Consider the following 21,179-nt stretch of genomic DNA (forward strand, 5'->3'; position numbering starts at 1 on the left):
TAAAAAAATTATTTATTATTACTTACTATTTGTATATTTGTGTGTGTGTGTGTGTGTGTGTGTGTGTGTGTGTGTGTTATGCACACTCATGGCATGACACACATGAAGGTCAAGGGGTAACCTGTTGGAATCATCTGCTTCTGCTACCATGGGGGGGTCCCAGAGAGTAAACCCAGCTTGGTGGCAGCATCAACATTCTTAAAACACACACACACACACACACACACACACACACACACACACACACACTACACACATAAACACCACACACATACATACACCACACAATACCACACACATAAACACCACACAGACACCACACCATACACACACAGCACAACACACACATACCACACATACACCACACACACACACAACATACCACATACACACTACATACACACCACATACTCACCACACACATACCACACACACACACACACACACACACCCCAAAAGCACCACATTCCCATCTAAGAGACTGACTGTTTACTCTAATATTTCATTTCTTACACCACTGTAATCACCAAAAGCGACTCCCCAGAGGTGGGCCACACCTGCTTCTGTGCCAATCATTCTGCTTCCTAGGGCCTGGAGAGAATTAGCTTTAAAGCTTCTCTATCAGATTTGGATACAAAATAAGTAATGAAGATTAAAAGTATAATTATGGTAGGGAGGTCTTCTCATGGTCTTCGCACTGGGCACAAGGTACCAAGAGGTGCCTCTTAGTTGCCCAGAGAGAGAAGCCATGCAGAGATGTCCCTGAAGGAACTGCTCTTTCCACAGCGCCAAAGGTATACTCATGTTCTCCGGCTTGAAAAAGGCAGGTTGAAGAAATTAGGTATTAGCAGCAAGCTAGAACAGAGCCTGGACTAAACTAGATGGGTGCTAAGACCCTGATATTCCAAGAGAGCCTAGAAGTAGAGATGATATATAATGGGCTCCACACAGAATGTAGAGCCAGAGAGAAACCACCTCTGAAAGTGCTGCATACAAACCAAAAGACCTAAAGTTGGTCTCTCAACAATATGCCATGCCACAGGCAGACTTCATGAAATCGCCACATAGCCATATGGTGGCTAGTGTAATAAATGTCCCTATTGGCTTTCCCAACTATAACAACCCAAGTAGGAATTTATGAAGTTGGAAGTCAGGAGTTGAAGGTATTCTTAAAGTATGCTCTTAATCTCAATCTAACTATATGAACTTGAGCCAGACTTCCTAGGCTATGATTTTAACACTGCCACAAATAGTAGAAGATATTGTCAAAAAAAAAAAAAAAAGACAAGCTTTCAATTTATTTCATCACACCAAGGGACTCCAGTTAACATACTGCCATTGGCTGGCAGTCTCACACTTTCAAAATCCCAGACATCAGTTATAAATCTGTATACTTTGGCCTGTTGACAGTTAAGATTTTTCTAAAGTGTTGTTAACCCACGTATTGTCTTATTTTGCTACATACCGTAATTTGAACTGTGAGCGAACTTCCCCGTGTTCTATTTGAATCAGTTCATTATAGCAAGCAATTATGCTGCTATTCTCCATAAATCTCTGAAAAGAAAGCACAGATAATGCATAAGACATCTCCAATTATTTCTTAGAGAGTCAACAGTTGTTCCTGCCCCCAGGTAGTTCATTATGTAAGACATCTTGTAGGTAGGAAGGGATGACAGAGGAAAGTTGCCAAGGGCTGTGACGTGCCTGTTCAAATGTCGGAGGAACAACAGAACAGGTGATGCCCTTAGCTCACTTTATCACAAAGACGGGGGAAACTTCATTACAAGGAATCACAGCAAAGCATGCATACAAGAGCACAGCGTGCCTCCCTGGCTGTGTTAATGACTCAACATTCCGGCTTGATCCTGTAACCATGGCCTGTGACTCCATATGCAGCGTGCTCAGGCTGCAATGTGCCATTGGTTCACTTTTATGGGAGTGTTCTTGGCCTTGTTCTAAATTTTTTGGGTGCTGAATGCAGAGCTTATTCGAGGTATTGGTGAGCTTGACAACAGAAGGACAACTAAATGAAAAACTAGGCAAAGGATGGGAGCAGATATTTCTCCAAGAAAACATATAACATTGGTTCAGCAAACATGTGAAGGATGTCCAACCTCACCAGACTAAAGAAATAGAAATCAAAAGCATAATAGGATGTCAATTCATACCCATTAGAATAGGTACAATTACAAAAAGAAAAATAACTATTAGTAAAAATGTGCAGAATCAAAGTCCTATGCATTGCTGAAGGCAATATGAAGTGGTTTAGTCACTGTGGAAAAGAGTGTATGTGTTATTCAAAAATTAAACTCTAGGTATATATAACCAGGAGAATTGAAAATGGCTACCTCAAGCAAACCCTTGTAGAATCAGGTCTACCCCAGCTTTACTTACACGGCTAGGGGTAGAATAACAGTCTATGAAGAGATGAATTGTGGTATGTACATACAGTGGGATTTTTATTCAGGCATAAGATAGGAAGGAAATGCAAAACCCTCAAGAATATTGGGTGAGAGAAGATAGACACCCAAAGCCACACACTATATGATTCCATTTATGCAAATGATCAAGACAAATTCAGCCTTACAGACAGACTGCAGACTGATGATTGCCAGAGCCTGGGAAGCAGGGCCGGCACTGACTGTTTACTAGGAACTTGAGGCTAAGGGAAAGGCTTTGGAACAAGGCTGGGGGGGGGGACATTGCACGTCGCTAATGCTCTCAATGTCACTGTATTGTTCACTTTAAAATGGCCTTACTTTCATCTCAATTAGAAAAAACAGCTTTCACATATTTACAAACCCTTAGTAGGCTGAGTAAATGCATGAGCAAAGCCTCAAGTCCAACAAAACACAATGTGCGACACCATTCATGGAAGATCTGTGCCATATGCACTTCATGCCAGGCAGAGACGGCAGAAGCTTCTCAACGATTCCAAATTCATTTTTTACATTATTATTTCTTAATTTTGCCTGCATTTATGTATGTGTACCACCTGCATGTAGTGCCGACAGAGGCCAGGGCAGGGTTGGATCTCCTGGAACTGGAGTTATCAACAGCTGTGTGTGGTGATATTGTGTTCCCCAAAATATTGTGCACCCTAATAAACTTATCTGGGGTCAGAGAACAGAACAGCCACTAGATAGACATAGAGGCCAGAAAATGGTGGCACACGTGCCTTTAATCCTAGCATTCCAGAGGCAGAGATCCACCTGGATCTCTGTGAGTTCAAGGCCACACTAGAAATAGCCAGGTGAGGTAACAAGAGCCTTTAATCCCGGGAAGTGAAGGCAGGAAGCAGAAAAGTATTTAAGATGTGAGGACCACAAACTAGAGCTGGTTAAGCTTTTAGGCTACTAGCAGCAGTTCAGCTGAGATCCATTTGCCTGAGGACACAGAGGCTTCCAGTCTGAGGAAACGGAATCAGCTGAGGAATTGGCGAGGTGAGAAAGCTGTGGCTTGTTCTGCTTCTCTGATCTTCCAGCGTTCACCCCAATAACTGGCACTGGGTTTGTTCTTAGTAATAAGAACTTTTTAGGATTCATGCTATAGCTGTGAGCCACCAAGTAGGTTCTGAGAATTAAACCTGGGTCTCCTGGAAGGGCAGCCAGTGCTCTTAACTGCTGGGTACCTCTTCATCCCTTCTTTACAGCTTTTAAATTGAGCACATTACTTGGTGCAGAACATACAAGAAATCATGCATTTCTCTCTTATGAACACGGAAATGCTCTTATGAGAAACGACAAAAGCAGGAAAAAAAAGCCAGTAAAAAATGGTAAGGAAACAGATTTCCTTATGACCGAAGAAAATGTCTTACATTTTTAACTCATAAAGAACATAAAAACTTTGCAAAACTTTCCAAGCATATAGCTAGCACACTATGGAGCAAAAAAGGATTCCAAACTACCCAGTTACCTCAGTGCTCCTCAGGCAGCTAGATAGATGGAGGAGAGAAAGGCAGACCCAGCCAGAAGGTCCATTTATAGACTCCCTTCAATCAAGTCATCCATTGAGAAAACACAATTCCTCTCTCCCCTTCTGTCTCAGCATGTGAGTGTGTGTTCTCATGTACATACACACACACCCCTGGAGTAGATGGTCTTTCCTTGAGGAATACAGTCAAAGCCCTCTACTAACTTTCCATAGACCTCTTATTCTCCAAGTGGCAATGGCGAGGAGCTAAGAAAAGGAAAAGCTCCCAACACAGGCAGAAAGGAAATGCTTGCTCTTTCAGTCACAAAGCAAAGTTGATCAAGATTCACGTCTGCTTGAGGTTTTACATGAGCGAAAACTGTCCGGGCCAATGACCTTTATCAGGGTAGCTGATGCATTTCAGACATACTGAAATTTCTATGCTAAGTGAGTTTAGATGATGCTGAGATGCATGGATCTCGACTCCGGGAGCCCTCAGAACATCTTGTAGGCTAACATGCTCAATTGCCAATGTGTGCTGAGGGTTCTTACTGGAAGGAGGAGGACCCAGTCTACAGATTCACCAAAACGACTTTCGCCCAGGAGGCTGCTTTTCATGGAACACAGGAGCTCTTGGGAGAGTACTCCACAGCATGGCAGAAAACTACATTAGTGGGTGGGCCCAAGACAGAATGAGGAGTGAATGTACATCTGCATCCCTGCCTTTGTTATGAATGTGCAAGCTATTCAGATTTTGGAGTCTGTTTCCACCGGAGAAAATATCAAATCTTTCATATGTTGGGAAAAATTAAGCAAATCACCTGGAACTGGGCCTGATAAATAATACATTGTAGCTCTTCAACTTCCCACTCCAAAGGAAGTCTCTCCAGGGAGAAGTGTGGCTCACAGCTGTGAGCCCAGCATGCCTTACACATTGCCTTGCATGTGGAGCCCCATAAATACTTGTTGAGATGAAAAAGCATCATTTCAGGCTTTAAAAAAAAAAAAGGCACATGAAGGTGAATGTAAGAGCGGCAAGATGCTAGCTTCCAAAAGCACAGTGTGGGCTGGGCATCACGACAGCTAGCCATGTGCTCAGGGCCCCAAAGGCTTCGAAGGGGGGTTGTTGGGGTGTAATTGGTGACAGAGTTTCTTCCTGGATCCCCACTCAGGGATCACAGACCAACATGCTGGCCCAGTAGCTAGTAATACAAAGCCAAGTTTGAGCAAGTGATTTAATCAAAACAAATCAGAGAAGAGAAACAACCTCGCAGAAGGCAAGACTAGCTGACATATCCAGAAATTACTTAGATAGAGGGTTGCCAAAGACAAGATCTTCCCCAAACAAGTACAGCAGCTGCCTGGAGATCCTCCTTCACAGTGATGAGGCTACAACACATAGAGAAAGCCATCACGGATACCGTGTGTTTCCCAGGGAGAAAACCTGAGGGGTTGGGGGAATCTTGATCCATTGGTGAATGACCTTGATCAAATCAGACCCAGCGTTCAGAACACCAGGTAATCCCTGATAGGCGCTGTCTTGTAAGTTCCCATTCACCACAGATTCATTCAATGTGTACAACACATTTGGACTTGGGCACAAGAGACATTGGGGAGTAGCACCAGACTGTAAAAAGAAAACAGTCAACCTTTGTTTCTTAATATTTGCACCTAAAAAGTGACAACTATTCCCTTCTAAGTGTTCCTGCCAACAGATGTGCAATCTCTGTCCTCCGGTGAAGAAGCTATCCTCCCAAAGGCACAACTACAAAACTGCTTGGAGGAAAGATCACTGAACTGAAGCAGAATTCCAAGGCCACTCAAGAGATCAATGTGCCTCCTAATTGATAAAGCCAACAGCATATCAAGGTCATCCTTCAACTGGAAAACCAATGTGACCAGGAAAGCCAATGTCCCCATACGCTCAGAGTCCTGACTCACACTTGGAAAGGTCAGTGTGGGAAGCAGGTGGAGTGGTGTGGCCCAGGAGACACAGACGATCAATAAAACATGTGAATAATTTCAGTTATTTCTAGAAAATGAATGAGTTTTTAAAAATGGCAGTCACACGGCTTCTTTGCTGACTGTCCTCTGGCATTTCTGGGCTCCCAAACTTGGAGGTATTCTCTCAGGCATCCCTATTCAAGCGTTGCACACAAGGCAAGTTTTCAGAGACAAATGCCAACCGTCACAGGAAGAGACGGCAGACACACACAAGAAGGAGCGTTAGGAACGTGTGGAATGTTGCAACCTAGACACGTTCGTTTCTATTACACGTTACAATCCAGGCTGCCTCACATCTTCTACAGGCTCTGTTTCCAGGCTGAAGCATGCCAAAGCACAGAGACACTGCTACACAAAGAAGTTACTGCTTCTCCGTGATCTACAACCAAGGATTTTCATTTTCAATCAAGAATCGTAAAACACCATTATTACTCAAAACACCAAGAATGCATAGGAGCACTTGTCTGAGTTTAGACTATCAGTAAAATTTACAGAATCAACTATGGATTGCTACTCCATTTTTACCTAAAATAAAATATTTTTTTAAATAGCAGGAATAAATATGTTTATCATAAAAATGTGAAGGACTCCATACATTTTCTATACTACTCTGTCTAATATTCACATCTTTTTCCACTCCACTTTTTCTTCTTTATTTTAAATTAATTCCGTTGTTTTCTTTCCATTTGCCCACACATAGCTTTGCCTGAAATCCAGTTTTTAACCTTACCTTGCAGTCTTAGTTATATGTCTATATCTCCTTGCCTAGGACAATCAGTTTTAATCTTTAAGTTGATATCCATGTGTTTCATATAGTTATTCTTCAAATTGGAGACTTCTCTTCTATTTTTCTGGTGTTAAACAATGGTTCCCAAGCTACCATAACCTGCTCTCAGTTTAAAAGGTCTGGACAGGCTCCCGGTGAGCATAGAACCTAAGTGGCCACTTAGCACATCATCTTTCTATGCATGCTGGAGCTGATTGGTAAGATGGAGCTATATGGTTCACTCTGAGACTGCTGGATTTTGATCTGAGAGAAGAGGTATTTTATTGTCATTGTGTGTCAGTTGCTATGATAGATGGAATTAAGACTGCCGGAATCAAATGGTTGACTGGCACTCCATTCACAGGCAGCTGCTCCCATTTCCTGGCCCACAGTCCCGGGGCCTGTTTCCCGTAACAGCTCTCATGGCTGTGTGCTTTGCTCTCAAGGGAAAGTCAGGGAGGTGGTGCCCACACTTGAGAGAGATATTTGGTCCCCTCATACATACCCGGTTGAAGCCTGCATGGAGAAGAGGAAGAACTGAGGCCTCTTCATGGTCATCAGATCTGCAGCAAAGCAGAAAATGTGGTCACTCAGCAGATACAAAACCAGGATTCCTCACACTGAAACATGGAGAGAGAGCAATGAGGCCATTGGCATTCGCTCTGGGGAGGCTTCCTGAGCAGCGTGTGCCCAGGGAGCACCTGCCTTCAGGGAAACAGAACCCACATCTGTCTTCCAGATGTGAGCAGAACACAGGCAGGGGAGTGTTGGATGTGTGGGCTGGATGTGCTCCCAGCACAGGGGTGAGCCGCTGTAACTCTGGGTTGCCCTTTGGGATTGGAGCAGATATAGGAGAATAGTCCCATAAAAGGAGCTGTCAAGCATGCTGCTTATCACAAGGCTACCATCTCTAGCCCAACTGGATGCACAACTCCTACCCCAAGATCTAGCTGGGCCCAAATCTCAAGGTGACGCAGACACCTGACCTTATAATCTATAGGACCATACAACCAAATGGGAAAGAAGTGTAAATCTGGACAGAAATCCAGAAGGAAGGAAAACAAAAACTAGCCATGGTCACTTATCTCCTGAGACAGTTTTCAATATTGAGCCTGGAGCTGGGCCATGAAAGGTAGGATGGGGACCAGCATGTCATGAGGATGTCTCAAAACTCAACTGTCACCATCAAGAAAGTGAAAGAGGGTCCTTGAGACAGTCAGAAATTTGCATAGGGTACATACCTTAAAAATTAGGGAAGACAAGCAGGAGAGGCATTGGGTGGAAAAGTCATTAGCAAACAGAACAGAGTGCCCAGTTTGTCTGTGGCTCTACCCATAGCTGATTCCTGCCAGAGAAACTGTTTCCCTTACTCCCGACTTTCTGCCTTCTATGAAGGTGGTAAAGATTCCAATATAATAATACCCTATTTCCTAAACTAAATGGCGAAGACAGAGGTGCTCATTCAGCATCATGCTCTATATAAGAAGCATTTGACAATAAAAACCCAGAAATACCATAACAAGCCATAGGAAAACACTCCTAATCAAGGACTCCTGAACATTTTTGATAAATGAAAAGGGCAGAAGGCATTTGGGGACCCAGGTAATAAGCAGCCTTGGGAGATGCTGTGCAGTGTGGTCTCCCTGATCATGTCCAAGGCTGTATGATCCTATTTGGATCTCTGGAGGTAAGTGGAGAAGGAGACTGGCATCCCTCGATTCCCCACTCATTCTTTCTGGAATCAATCTCCCACCAGGACGGCTGGGATCCGGCACCCATGAGGACAGAGCTTCACCTTATTTGGACCACAGCCTGTGGGAGCCATCAAGTAAAGAGCCCCAAAGTGTAGCATTTCAACACCGGGCTCTGATCAGAGCAGGCCCCTGCAGCCACGGCTTCTTCTTGTGCAAGGGTGACCTACAGGGCACATATATCAACTCCCTTTGGGCTAGCCTGCCCTGGAAACCCCACACCTCCTTGTCAGAGCTGTTGGCCTACCTGCTTCTTTGTGGCAGAAGCTGTGTCAAATGCCCTAACAGCGACAAGTCCAACAGGTCCTGGGTCCTAATTAAGATCTTACTCTCTCTGAAGCCAATGACAGCCACGGGTTGACTATAACAAAATTTGCCACTGGCAAGGGTTCCAAGTATTGTAGCACATACAAACTACTTCTTTCTTCCAGCCAGCCCTTGCATTTTAAGTGCAGAACATTCCAGACACTAAACCCAGCAGAACAGTTTTTTCATTCCAGGGTGTCAGTGTACCAACAGCCAGGTCAATCTTCCTTGCAGTCCCAAACCAACCTAAGCCTATGGGCTGCTGTTAGCCACACAACAGTCCTCATCTAAGCCCCACAATCCTTTTCTTGCGACGGACTTGGTGCCTCTGTACTCTCATGCCACAGTCTTAAGTGAAAACTCAAGCGCTTTCCCATCTCTATTTTCCTCAAAGAAAAAAGATGAACCAGAACAGTGTTCTCTCCAGAGTTCTCAGCTTTTCTCCTCAATTTTGGCATGTCATGATGATGAGAAACCTGTTTTCCCTCTGAAGTGTGTGAAAACGTGCTAGCAGCAATTATGTAAGAGGGGGGGGCTAAATATTTTTGGAAACTTGGAAAACAAAGCCCTCAGAGAAAGTTCCAGAAGTGGCATTGTACAGTCTAAGATATGCCCATCACAGAGCTGGTTCAGAAACTGGATTGCATCATATAAGTGTCTCAGATGGAATAGTAATATTGGGTGTGGGAGTGCAGCTGGCGGTGGAGGGTGAAGCTGGGGGTGGGGGTGCTGCTGGGGGTGGGGGTGCTGCTGGGGGTGGGAGGTGTTGCTGGTGGTGGGGGTGCTGCTGGTCTTGAGAGGTGTTGCTGGTGGTAGGGGCTGCTGATGGAGGTAAGAGGTACTGTGGGGGTGGGAGATGCTGCTGGAGTAAGGATGCAGTAGGGGATGGGGTTGCTGATGGATAAGGGTGGAGGTGTACTTACGCTTGTGAAACCACGGCCAGGATCACAGTGTGCTCAGAGGGGTTAGTGGCCCGGATTGATCTGTAAAAAGAAGCTTCAAGTCAAGCAGTGATCTGGGTTCTGTTAGATTAAACTATTATGGAGACTTCTCTGCATGATAGTGGTACCGCATCAAATCATCCTTCAGAAAAAAAGTCTCAGAACACACTTGAGACAAAAAAGAAAGATGACCTTGTGAATTGGACAATAGCTTCTATCTATCTATCTATCTATCTATCTATCTATCTATCTATCTATCTACCTACCTACCTACCTATCTATCTATATATCTACCTATCTTAAACTCCTGAGCAATTTTCCAAACTCACCAGTTTCCTACTTCAAAATTGGCAAATTCCACTTGAATTTTGTGTTTTCTGATTGAAATCTGACTCTCTCTTTAAAAGCATGGCAGTACTACAGTCCTTTAACGATCGGTTTGTACCTAGGCAGCTAACCCAAAAGATAGGATTCCTTTTCTTTCAAAACAGTAAGTCATACAGAAGACTAACCTAACAATAAAAGTTAAAGCACTTGCTGGCAGATGGACAGACAAGTGCTAAAGGTCAATCAGAGGGTGCCCCTCTCCCCAGTCAGTCTGCCCTTTATGCTTCTATACTTGGCCATCAGCCAGGCTGGAGAAAGATAAAATAATAACTGTCAGATTTGCTAAACCGGAAGCACCTGTCGACGGTTAATTCCTTCCTTAGCAATTTCATAGTATACAAATGCATACAGATGATAGGATTTTGAGGCTTGTGAACGTTACAAGATGCATGATGCTGTATGAAGCTCAGATTCTAGACTAGTCTGGTCAAGGCTTCATGAATTGGCCAAGCTTTTAATAAAGGGCCGCATTTTTGAACCCATGGACCCCAGCATTGACTGTCTTATCCTGTACCTGTGGTCTGACTTCTGCTTATTTTGAGATCTTTCTAAGAGAGGCACTATTCATCACCAAGGGCAGGGAGTCTAGACAGATCCACTCCAGGGCTGGCACTCATCACTTCTTGTTCCCATCCAACCTCCCACAGAGCAGGTTCCCGAAGACTCAGTTTACATTTAGGAGCCTAATGTATAGACACTCAGAGAAGTACCCATTTCCATTATATGAAAAATACAGTGTCTGAGAGGCACTCTCTGAGATCCAAGGAGATGCTGTACACATCTCCCTTTCATGTAGCCTTTCCCACCCAGTGACATGCCATGGACACACTGCTAGGTCACTTTTAAAGAGCCTGAACTTACACAGAGGCTAACTCAAGTATTGAATGTGCTGAGTGGGAACAGTCTCTTGGCTTCTGTTGTGACTGGTGTCTATCTTTTGGGTTACTTCCTGCTCTCCATAGGTATTTGTGTTAAGAGGGACTTGGACGTCTCACTGATAAGAGGACTAAGGGAGATCTGGAGGTATGTTGGTCTGGGGTCAGTATGCTACATGAGGGAAGGTTCAGTATAGCTAAAAGCCTGGGACCTGGGCCCACAGACGACAGTAAGGGATGTTCCATACAGAACACTGCTGGTTGTCAATCACTTAAGAATCTGGCTGCCCTTAACAGGACCAGTAGCAGTCAGCAAGCACGTGAAGACACACAACTTCCTTCTGAACCTCTGCTTTTCTGAGCAGCTGTAACAGAGGCACAAACATCATGCTTCCATAGCTAAGGAAGAATACAAAGATTACCTAACCTAGGCCTTAGGGGATGCTTGCATACGAGCAGCAGCATTTTATTACAGAGCCATATGAGACTAGCCTATGAGAGTCAGGACCCAATTCTACCCTGAAAATCATTTATAAAGAAGGTATGTTTGGTTTGGTTTGGTTTTTTTGTTCTTTGAGACAGTGTCTTGATGTATAGCCCAGGCTGGCCTTGAACTCAGCAATCCTCCTGCCTCAATCTCCCAAGTGCTGAGATAACTGATGTGCCTCATTATACCTGGTCAGAAAGAAAATATATTTCTTAATAGTAAAAATAGCAGTGTGTGTGTGTGTGTGTGTGTGTGTGTGTGTGTGTGTGTGTGTGTGTGTGTGTGTTACTAAACAGGAAAATATTTCTATGGAGAAAAGCAAGATTTGAAACCGTTATAACACTTAAACACTGGCTAATTAACAAAAAGTCTTTGGGAAAATGCAAGTCATAAAACAAATAGCAAGGTAATGCCTGTGATTAAAAAAAAAACCCAACTCTTAATCCATTAGTATTTTGTCAGTATACCAAAAGTCTTAAGAATCATTTTTTCTACCGTTCATTTACTAATATTCAATAAAAGTCCAGCCTTCTTTGTACCCAGCCTCTGCCCTGTTCTTGATTCATTAGTGACTTCCAGGCTGGCTTCCAAGCATTCCACGTCTGCTGATGGCTCAGTTCACCCTGACCAAACTCTTAACATTGTACATTTATTCATGAATAGACAGGTACTTGCTCCCCAGAGTGCTGGCATCTGTATAAACAAGTGGGGGCATGGACCCCAGGACGATTCTGCTACTAAAGTGGCCGCCTTCTTCTCTCCATGTCTGGGAAGCCTGCTACAGGATCTACCCATCTGTGTCACGCATGGAAAAAATCTCTGTTTCACACATTTCTGATGTTCATTTTGGGGCAGAATAATGAAGTTTAAAATACTTACTTTAAATCTGAACTACGTGTAGTAAAAACTGTGTGAATTTTAATGACTCTTTTATGAGCAATACTCGGGAGGGGATGGAGGACCATGCTCAAGCTTTAGGACCAGTCCAGCTTCTAAATTCAATGAAATTCAAATGTGCAGAAATGGGAAGGTAAGACACGTCTGTAGGAAGGAGCCATAGCCTTCATCTTGGTAGTCCAGGTCTATGACCCCCCCCAGGTCAGTGCTGGGACCCAAAGCTGTCTGTAGAGGAAGTTCATTTAGAGATCAGGGGGGCTTACAAAGCAACTCAGACAGAGAAAGGCACCTGCACACCGCTTCTGCATCGAAGTTCCGGGTTTGCCTGTGATCAATCACAATGATCTCATGATGCTTGTCCAGAAAGCATTCAAGGGCTGACTCTGGAGTGCGAGCAATGTTGCATCTGTAGCCAGCCCTGTCACAGGCCCACCAGAAGCCGTCACTCTGACTATCCTCCTTTGCAAAGATGAGCAAAACCTGAAACAGAAAGAAGAACATCTTGAACACAAATCCCCACCCTTAGTTCTGCACTGAAAACAAACCATGGGTACACTGGCTAAACACAGGGCTCCAGAGGAAAACTGTCTGGGTTCAAATTTGGTTCCTCTGATAATCCCTGGCATCTCCAAACAAGCTATTCCATCTTCTTGGCCTGGCTGGGAGCTAGCTGGGAGGACAGAGGATTGGACACAGGAAGGTGCTCAATCAGTCTAGTAAGGAATGGATGGATGTTGCTGGCTGCGGTTGTAAGTTTCCTCACAGCTCGCCCTGTTTTTAGAATGAGGGAAACGGCAGAACCACTGACAGGGTAAGTGACGTGGGTTACGCAGGTTACATGATGATTTGCAAATGTACACATCTGGTTCAGGGCAAACAGTATTTGCTCCCAAGTCCCTGGAGGCTCTCCAAGCTCAGCATTTAAATAGCTGTAAAGACACAGGGACTTCAAAGTCAACAACCTGCACGATTAATTTAAACAGCCCACTCTTGCCAACACGGGCCAAGCCTGATCCTGAATTGTGAGGCTGATGCCATGAGACCAGGGGTGAGTTGCCTCTGTTCGCCTCATGGCAAAGCACAGCCCCACCCATGGAAAAGGCGGCAGGCACCTTGCACAGATTCCCCTCCGCATTCTTGAGCTCAGGAATCCAGAGTCTCTGGCAGTTGGAAGCCGGGGAAGCTATACCATCACATGAACCTGTTTAGGGTTTACCTTGAGCACTGAGAATGAAGCCGGAGGGGAGTGAGAGCAGATAGTCCTGTTCCTTGCCATGTTCCTGTACCCAGGAGAAGGCTGGCACTTATGAGCTGCCCAGTAAAGGCTTGATGGTTGAGACAGTGACTACTTATAGGGTTTATAGGAACTACAAGAAGGCTATTTCTATTTTATTTTAGAGAAAGGGTCTTGCTACAAAGCCCCAGTCAGCCTTGAATCCACAGCTCTAGAGCCTGCTGAGTAACTGGGGTCACAGGCATGCGCCACCGCAAAGGGCTTTGCTATCATCATGTAGGAGTGAAGGATCCTTCAGCAGTAGGGTACAATACAAAACCATGATAATTGAAGGCGTCGCTAAGGCATTTAATATTCTCCAGCATCCGTTTCTGATTTAATAATTGGGAATAGAACAGTAGTCTCTCAGCATGGAGGGCTTTGAACGCAATACCATAGGTCATGGTAAGATACCCAAAGTTGTTCATTTATAATCAGAACAGAAACAGGCCAAAGTGCTCGACAGCTACCATGATGTTTTTAAAATACCTTATCACTTGAACATTAGAAGCCCATAAGGAAGTAGACACAATAATATAATGAGTCTCACCTACCCATCAGTCAGTTTCAGCAAAAGCCAACTGCTGGCCAATATGGGTTTGCTCTATCCCTCCCTCTAACCCAGCGGTTCTCAACCTTCCTAATGCCTCTACTCTTTAATACAGTCCCTCACATTGTGGTGACCCCCCAACCATAAAATTATTTTCATTGCTTCTTCATAACTATAATTTTGCTATTATGAATCATAATGTAAGTATCTGATATGTGATTCCTCTGGGGGGTTTCAACCCACAAGTTGAGAACCACTACTCTACCCCAAATCCTGTATGTGTTTGTGGCAAATCCAGTCGCTATAAATCATGTCCGCCGGGCGGTGGTGGCGCACGCCTTTAATCCCAGCACTCGGGAGGCAGAGCCAGGTGGATCTCTGTGAGTTCGAGGCCAGCCTGGACTACAGAGCGAGATCAAGGAATGGTGCAAAGCTACACAGAGAAACCCTGTCTCGAAAAACAAAACAAAACAAAACAAATATTATGTCCATACATATCTGTTAAACAGAAAGATTAATTCCTATAAGGACGAAACCATAACACCACTTCATACCTAAACTTCCCCCAATAATCCCTGAACATTAGTAATATCCAGATATATCATCTGTATCAATCATCTTACACTCTGAATAATTTTCTGTTTTCTCAAATATCATGCTTCCAGGAGCAGACTAATATATTTTTTTCAGCATGATTTTAACATCTTTTTTCTTTTCTAGCACATGATTTAATACCATCTGCTAGAAAACATGGGGTGGCTCTATTTTTCTCAGAGCTCATTCTGGCCAAGGTCTATCACTGCAGTCTGGGATGCTTCTAACCTTTGCAGACAGACACTGAGTCCCCACTAGAAAGAGGCAGGAGGGAACTCTCCCAAGAGAGGTGAAGGGCACTGCCTGGTGGGTTACGATATTGGAAAGAAAGCCTTTGGACCAAACTGTTGCTATGACAAGGACAATGAGGAAGATCAGGTTGAAGCTTTCTTGTGCAAAAAGTCACCAGCCTCCTCCTTGGTCCAACTGTGAAATTAGGATGAGAAACGATGCATAGAAGCCAAGAGTGAGAAGCCAACAGAATCTTTTGCCTCACGTCTGTCTGGCTATGTGATGGGTCCATAAACAAGAATCTCAACAAACCACACCCTTTTCCTTCTGATGGTTATGGATCAATATTGACTAGTACAATAAGAATACAGGTCTACTCACCTACCGGACACACGTGTGTGCATGCATGCATGCGTCCATGGGTGTGTGTGTTCATTCTTCCAGTTCTGTTCCTATAGAGAACTCTAATACACATGCCTTTTTGATGTTTTGACACCTGGGTCTTTGACACCGGGGAGACGGTATTTCTCAGAGTTAATGAATTCCTGACTGCCCAGGTGCTCAGCATTCAGGACTCTGTCTTCCTGCCCTAATCAGCTCAGGACCAGGAACCCACAAACCAGAAACAATCCCTATGTCCATGGCCCCCAAATTGCGCAGACAATTGTCCAGACTTGTCGGTCATAAACAGCATATGCTGCCTGTCCTTGCTTTCTCATTAAAACACAGGAAGGCTTCCTGTAACTGTTATTTGCTGGTTCCTGGGAGTCCTGACTGGAGAGCATCTGAGAGGTCCTATTGGTGTGATGTTCTCCTTTCTTTTTGAAACTTTAGCCATATTCTCAATGGCATATTTTCCATGTTGTATTATCTTATACAAATAATAATAAAAAATTACATTTGAAATGGATTATTTATATTAGAAAGGCACTCACTAGAAAATTTCTTTGGTGATATTTAAACTTCTTTCCATTTATAAAACATTGATTTAGAAAAATCAACCCAAAAGCAAAGTGAAAATCCATATATTTTTTTTTCAGAGTACAAAAAAACTATAGCAACCACCTTGTGATGTGTTGGTCTACTCTGGAAAAATTATTCCTTCTCCTGGAAGGTGGTGGATCCCAGTCACCAGGATTGGACCTTCTGTCTCCAGCTCCCAGATCACAGCTGCTCTAAGGATAGTCTGTTTCCAGAAAAGTGGGTTCCAAGAAGTGAAACACAGAGGGTGACAGCTGGGAACTGTAGCCACTAAGAGTAGAGATACTGGAGGAAGGACCTGAAATTATCACTGTCCAAGTGCTCAGAGGTGGCCCCACTGCCATCTCTTCTGAGCCACGGCTTTGCGACTTGTCCTTGGATTCTGTAAAACATTGGACCTCCCTCTCTCTCTCTCCCTGTGTGCGTGCATGCGTGCGTGTGTGTGTGTGTGTGTGTGTGTGTGTGTGTGTGTGTGTGTGTGTGTGTATCTGTGGTTGCGGTACTCAAGACCCTGGGGCTGGAGATCAGGGGTGGTGATTGTGTGTCCCAGTCCCAGGGTCCTGTTGACTATCCAGGTTTTCCTTGAATTTACAGTCTGGAGCTGTAAGAGAACATCTTTCATTCTGGACTGAACTCTGCCATGCTGGGTTCTTTCCAGGTAAGAGCAGAACTATGTATGGGCAGTCTCTTCTGCATGGTAGAACCAGATCATAAAAATGGCCAAAGAACAGTCTAGACAAGCACCATGACCACTGAAGGTTTCTGTCATGAACTTGCAAGCCTCCTACCTCAGCCTATGGAATAGCTGAGATTATGGGCCTAAGCCACCAGACCCAGCTGTACTAATGTATGTATTTATTTACTTAATTACTTTTGGACATAAGGCTGTTATTGCAAATTTTAAAGTAAGACATACAGCTCCAATCAGCTTTAAATATTTATAGACTCATGGTCATTTGTGGATATTTAGTGGCCATTCACCAGGGCAAATCTCATAAAAGAATTCTACAAAATATTTCTTAGAACTCATTATTAAAGGCATATGATTGAATTTGTTTTGTAGGCAGGAAAGGCAAACTGACCCTCCTGCTCACTCTAAACATAACATTCAGCATTCATCTGAAGAATATTTATTTGGTGACAAATGATGCAAGGTGCCAAGAACTGGTATGGAAGAGAGGACGGCCAGAGTCCAGCCTCTGCTCCTTGGACCCTGGCAGGGGAGAGAGTTGAGAGAGAAGATATTGACATCCAGAACACATCTTCCATTCTAGACCGACATCTGCAATGCTGGGTTCTGTCCAGGTAAGAACAGAACTACAAGCAGCCCCTTCTGCATGGTAGAACCAGATCATAAAAATAGCAAAAGTACAGTGTACATAAACACTGTAACCTCTGAAGTTTGCTTTAGAAACTCTGTGAGGTTCGGCTTGTTGGTCATAACACAGACAAATGAAAAAAGTATATTTGTTTAGCATGCTGTTGTTGAGAACATTAGGGACACTGGAATGCGGTGTGTTATCTTCCTCTTAAAGTTTCTCAACAACAGCTGAACAGTGTTGGTCACAGACAGATGGCATCTTTTCTAAGCCTTGACAAATGGGCCTCTGTATTGCCAATGTCATGCATCAACCCCTGGAAAGCCTTTAATGAATGTGGCATGTTTGGCTGGCTTCACTGACTTTGTGGCCCCTTATCACACCAATAAACTGTATTCACACTGGCTAAGTGTCCAGTGTCCCTCAAAGAGGACAGCAGCAGCTGCTGCTGCAGTGGCATTTTCTCCAGGCGACAATGTCTCCTCTAATCCTGTTTTTATTTGAGTGACATGTCTCAGCACCCTTACTTCTCACGGATTGCTTTGTGTCTGTTGGTTCATTCCTTCATCAGTGATCTGTTTTTGCATTAGGCTGTGTGGGTTTAGCCTCGAATCCCAGGAGGCAACATAAACTGTACACTCTGCTTTCCATGCTTCATCTGAATGACAGATGGGCAGGAACCAGTGACAGAGATTTTGAAAGAGTGACATGGATATTCACTGCTCACGCTGTTCATGATCTGTGGGCTGCAGAGCTATTGGTGAGGTCTACACTTTACATTAACTATTAACACAGAAGACACCCAGGCAACTGTGCTCTGAAGGCAGGGGGCCTACAGGTATTTACGTATTCTTGACGTGGTGCGTGCTGGGTTAGCCACACTGCTTTTCAATGAAAGTGGGAAGTCCTTGTCTGCCAGGCAAACAAGCCCTCCAGCGCCCATAGAACTTTGTCAAAATCTTTTTATAGCCACGAAGTTTCATTAGTTGTTCACCCTAAGGAAGAACGATGAAATAAGGGCTGAGCAGGGCTGGGAGAGAGAATGAGGTGAACAGGCTGCTGGGAGAAACCAGAGGGGCCGTGCGTGGTCACATGCTGCAGGAGTCCCTGGGTAGCAAGGGACTCTGGGAAAAACACATGCAACTACAGTCCACAGGTTGGGATTAGGGACTGCCCTAAGCAGTGCCGTGGGACCCCACATCTTCCCACCCTCCTTCAGCAATATTCCTTGCCAGCCCATGCCATTTTGCTCTTACTGGGAGTCCTGGTCACAGTCCTGAGAAAAAACTCAGGAGTATCCTTGTAAGATTACCAACAGTCTCCTTTTGATAATGAAGCTATGTTCCCTCACGAAAAGATCTGAACAAAACTACCTTCTTCCTGATGTGAAGGAGGGGCTGTTAGTGTTAGTTATGACTTATGTTCTTTATTTCCTTTTTCCATTGTGTGTGTGTGTGTGTGTGTGTGTGTGTGTGTGTGTGTGTGTGTGTGCATGCATGCATGGGCATGCTCTTGTATGCCCAGGGGTGATGTTGGGGATCATCTTTGGCCACTCTTTACTTTTTTCACTGAGGCAAGGTCTCTCAAACAAACCAAAGTTCACCAATACATCTGGTGTCACTGGCCACCCTGCTTTGGGGGCCCCCAGTTTCTGTTTCTGACTGGAACTACAGGGAAGCCTACTCAGCTTTTCTTCATGCTTGCATGGCAAACATGTTAACCACTGAACTGTCTCCTCAGCCCCTGATTTGTGCTCTTTCTTAACAAAGGTTTGCCTGTGTGTCTTCAAATAGACTCTCAACATCGATAGTGAGACCCCCAACTTTCAGTGCAGTATGTTGGGTTGTAAGGTACCTCTAGGTAGTATAGCAAGAGTCATCTGAGGCATATCAACACACATAGATCGTGTAAGATGCACCCACAGGATACTGAACTGTTAGTCAATTTGGTTTGAGGCAGAGCCAATCAAGCATTGGAGTGTGTGTGTGTGGGGGGGGAATCATTGACCTAGGACTTACTAGAAATGTTCCTAGGAAAATGACGCTGGGAGAGCTGGAGTTGGATGGGAGCTTCCTCTTGGCCAGCCATTAAGCCCAAAGGACTGTGATTCTTTGAATGTGGCCACCATTCTCATTTTACAGACTTCATCTTGGACGACAACTCAGAGACATATCCATAGCTACACAAATAACAGGGTGTAAGTCAAGGCCGAGGTGACCCCAGCCTGGCTGGACTAGCTAGAAGGCAGCAGGAAGAACAGACAGGGAGACACCACTTCACTTCACCCCCACTGCTATGTGGCAGCCAGCTATTCACAAGGCCCTGTGCTCTCTGACACAGAAACCCACACAGAAGCCAGGTATGGTGGTTCATGCTTATAATACTAGCCCCTGTGAGGCTGGGGCTAATCTAGGCTACACAGTGAAGTTCAGGCCAGCCCAGGCTACAGCAATACTGTCTCAAAACAAACAAAGCCCATATTTAATGGCTGTGGAAAACTTTATACCCATATAAACACAGAAGAAGACTTTTTTTGAGGGAATCTGCCTCGCTAAGAAAAGCTTAGGCCATGGCTGTGGGGATCCAGCTCCACGTTTATTGGAAAGCCCAGTGTGAGGGGAGAGGACAGGCCTCCAAGCAGAGGCCCATAGATTCTGCACACTGGGGAAATAAGCATGCTCCAGGCATGGATGAAGACGAGACCGCTTGATTTCTAGACGGTGCCACACTGATATGAATTTACTGCTTCATAATACCCCCTTACATTTTATTTTCTGGCCAAGATTGAAAACCATGACTTTCTCGGTGACTCACATCCACTCACCCAGGAGAGATGCGCAGCACAGCTCACGCTGCTCTTCTAGCACATTCTGCTCCCCCCCTCCACCGTGCTCCTGGCAGCACTGTGCGGCGTGTCTCAGCCCCATGCCCCACACCCCAGTTTCCCCTGGTGACCTTGGAAATGCACCCCAAAGCAAGCACATACTGAGATACCCTTATCTCACCGTTTCCTCCCAAGCTTGACTGATGCAGCTAATTCATATTTTTGGCATTATGTAGGGAAGTGACAGATAGGTGTTTTCTCACAAGGGGTGGGGCAAAAAACCCAAAAACAACCCAAAAAAAAACCAAAATGAAAGCACTAGGACATAGCTTTGTTTTTCTGAGGTAGTTACAAAATCAGCAGCAGAAACACACACAATCCACGACCAGCTAGCGACACCCTTGCTGTTAGAGGGTTTGAACCTCTGTCTGTGGCCAGAGAGCATCTTGCCATCTCCATTTATGGTGCATTGAGGCTTGCACATAGTAGTGTCTCAGATTCTTAATGTCTTACATATTTTTTTAAGTTTAAAAAAACTCTTCTATTCCCCTCCTCCTGCACTCAGAGAGCCGCATGCTCATACGTGTATGTAAGAGTGTGAGTGTGAGTGTGTGTGTGTGTGTGTGTGTGTGTGTGTGTGTGTGTCTACTCCCATGTGCTATGACTCTCTTGTGAAAGTCAGAGGACAACCATTGGAGTTAGTTCTTTCTCCAAATGTGTCCTAGGATTCCAGCTCAGGGTGTCAGACATGGCGGTAGACATGGTTACCCGTTAGGTATTTCACTGAATCTAGAGCTCCCCAGTTCAGTTAGACTAATTGGCTAGTAAGCCCAAGAATTGGGTCTACCTCTCTCATTCTAGGACTGCAAGTATGTGCCACCATGCCCAGCTTTGCATGTGGTTCCTGGGGATTTGAACACAGGTCCCCATACATGAGCAGTGAGCACTTTGCTGACTGAGTCATCTCAGCCCCTATACACACTCTTGCCTATGCGCATCTCTGATCACTCTGTCTATGTTTCAAGAGGGCTAACATTCCAGTCCTTTCTCTGGGTGATGGGTTCTCACTATGTGATTTATT

At 44.6% G+C, this 21,179-nt stretch overlaps 1 protein-coding gene across 7 annotated transcripts in view; it reads right to left on the reverse strand.

Moving 5' to 3' along the window:
* The window catches only part of Pde8b (phosphodiesterase 8B), a 228,344-nt gene that overhangs the window by 66,254 nt on the left and 140,911 nt on the right, over window positions 1-21,179 (reverse strand). For all 7 annotated transcript variants that reach the window (XM_036206740.1, XM_036206739.1, XM_036206738.1 and 4 more), the window contains exons 3-6: window positions 12,616-12,806; window positions 9,663-9,722; window positions 7,188-7,245; window positions 1,466-1,554 (exon numbers count right to left, since the gene is read on the reverse strand). In XM_036206740.1, the coding sequence (XP_036062633.1) occupies window positions 1,466-1,554; window positions 7,188-7,245; window positions 9,663-9,722; window positions 12,616-12,806 (398 nt within the window). The remainder of the gene's footprint in view (window positions 1-1,465; window positions 1,555-7,187; window positions 7,246-9,662; window positions 9,723-12,615; window positions 12,807-21,179) is intronic.

The sequence above is a fragment of the Onychomys torridus genome, chromosome 15 (assembly GCF_903995425.1).
Source record: "Onychomys torridus chromosome 15, mOncTor1.1, whole genome shotgun sequence".
Lineage (NCBI taxonomy): Eukaryota > Metazoa > Chordata > Mammalia > Rodentia > Cricetidae > Onychomys > Onychomys torridus.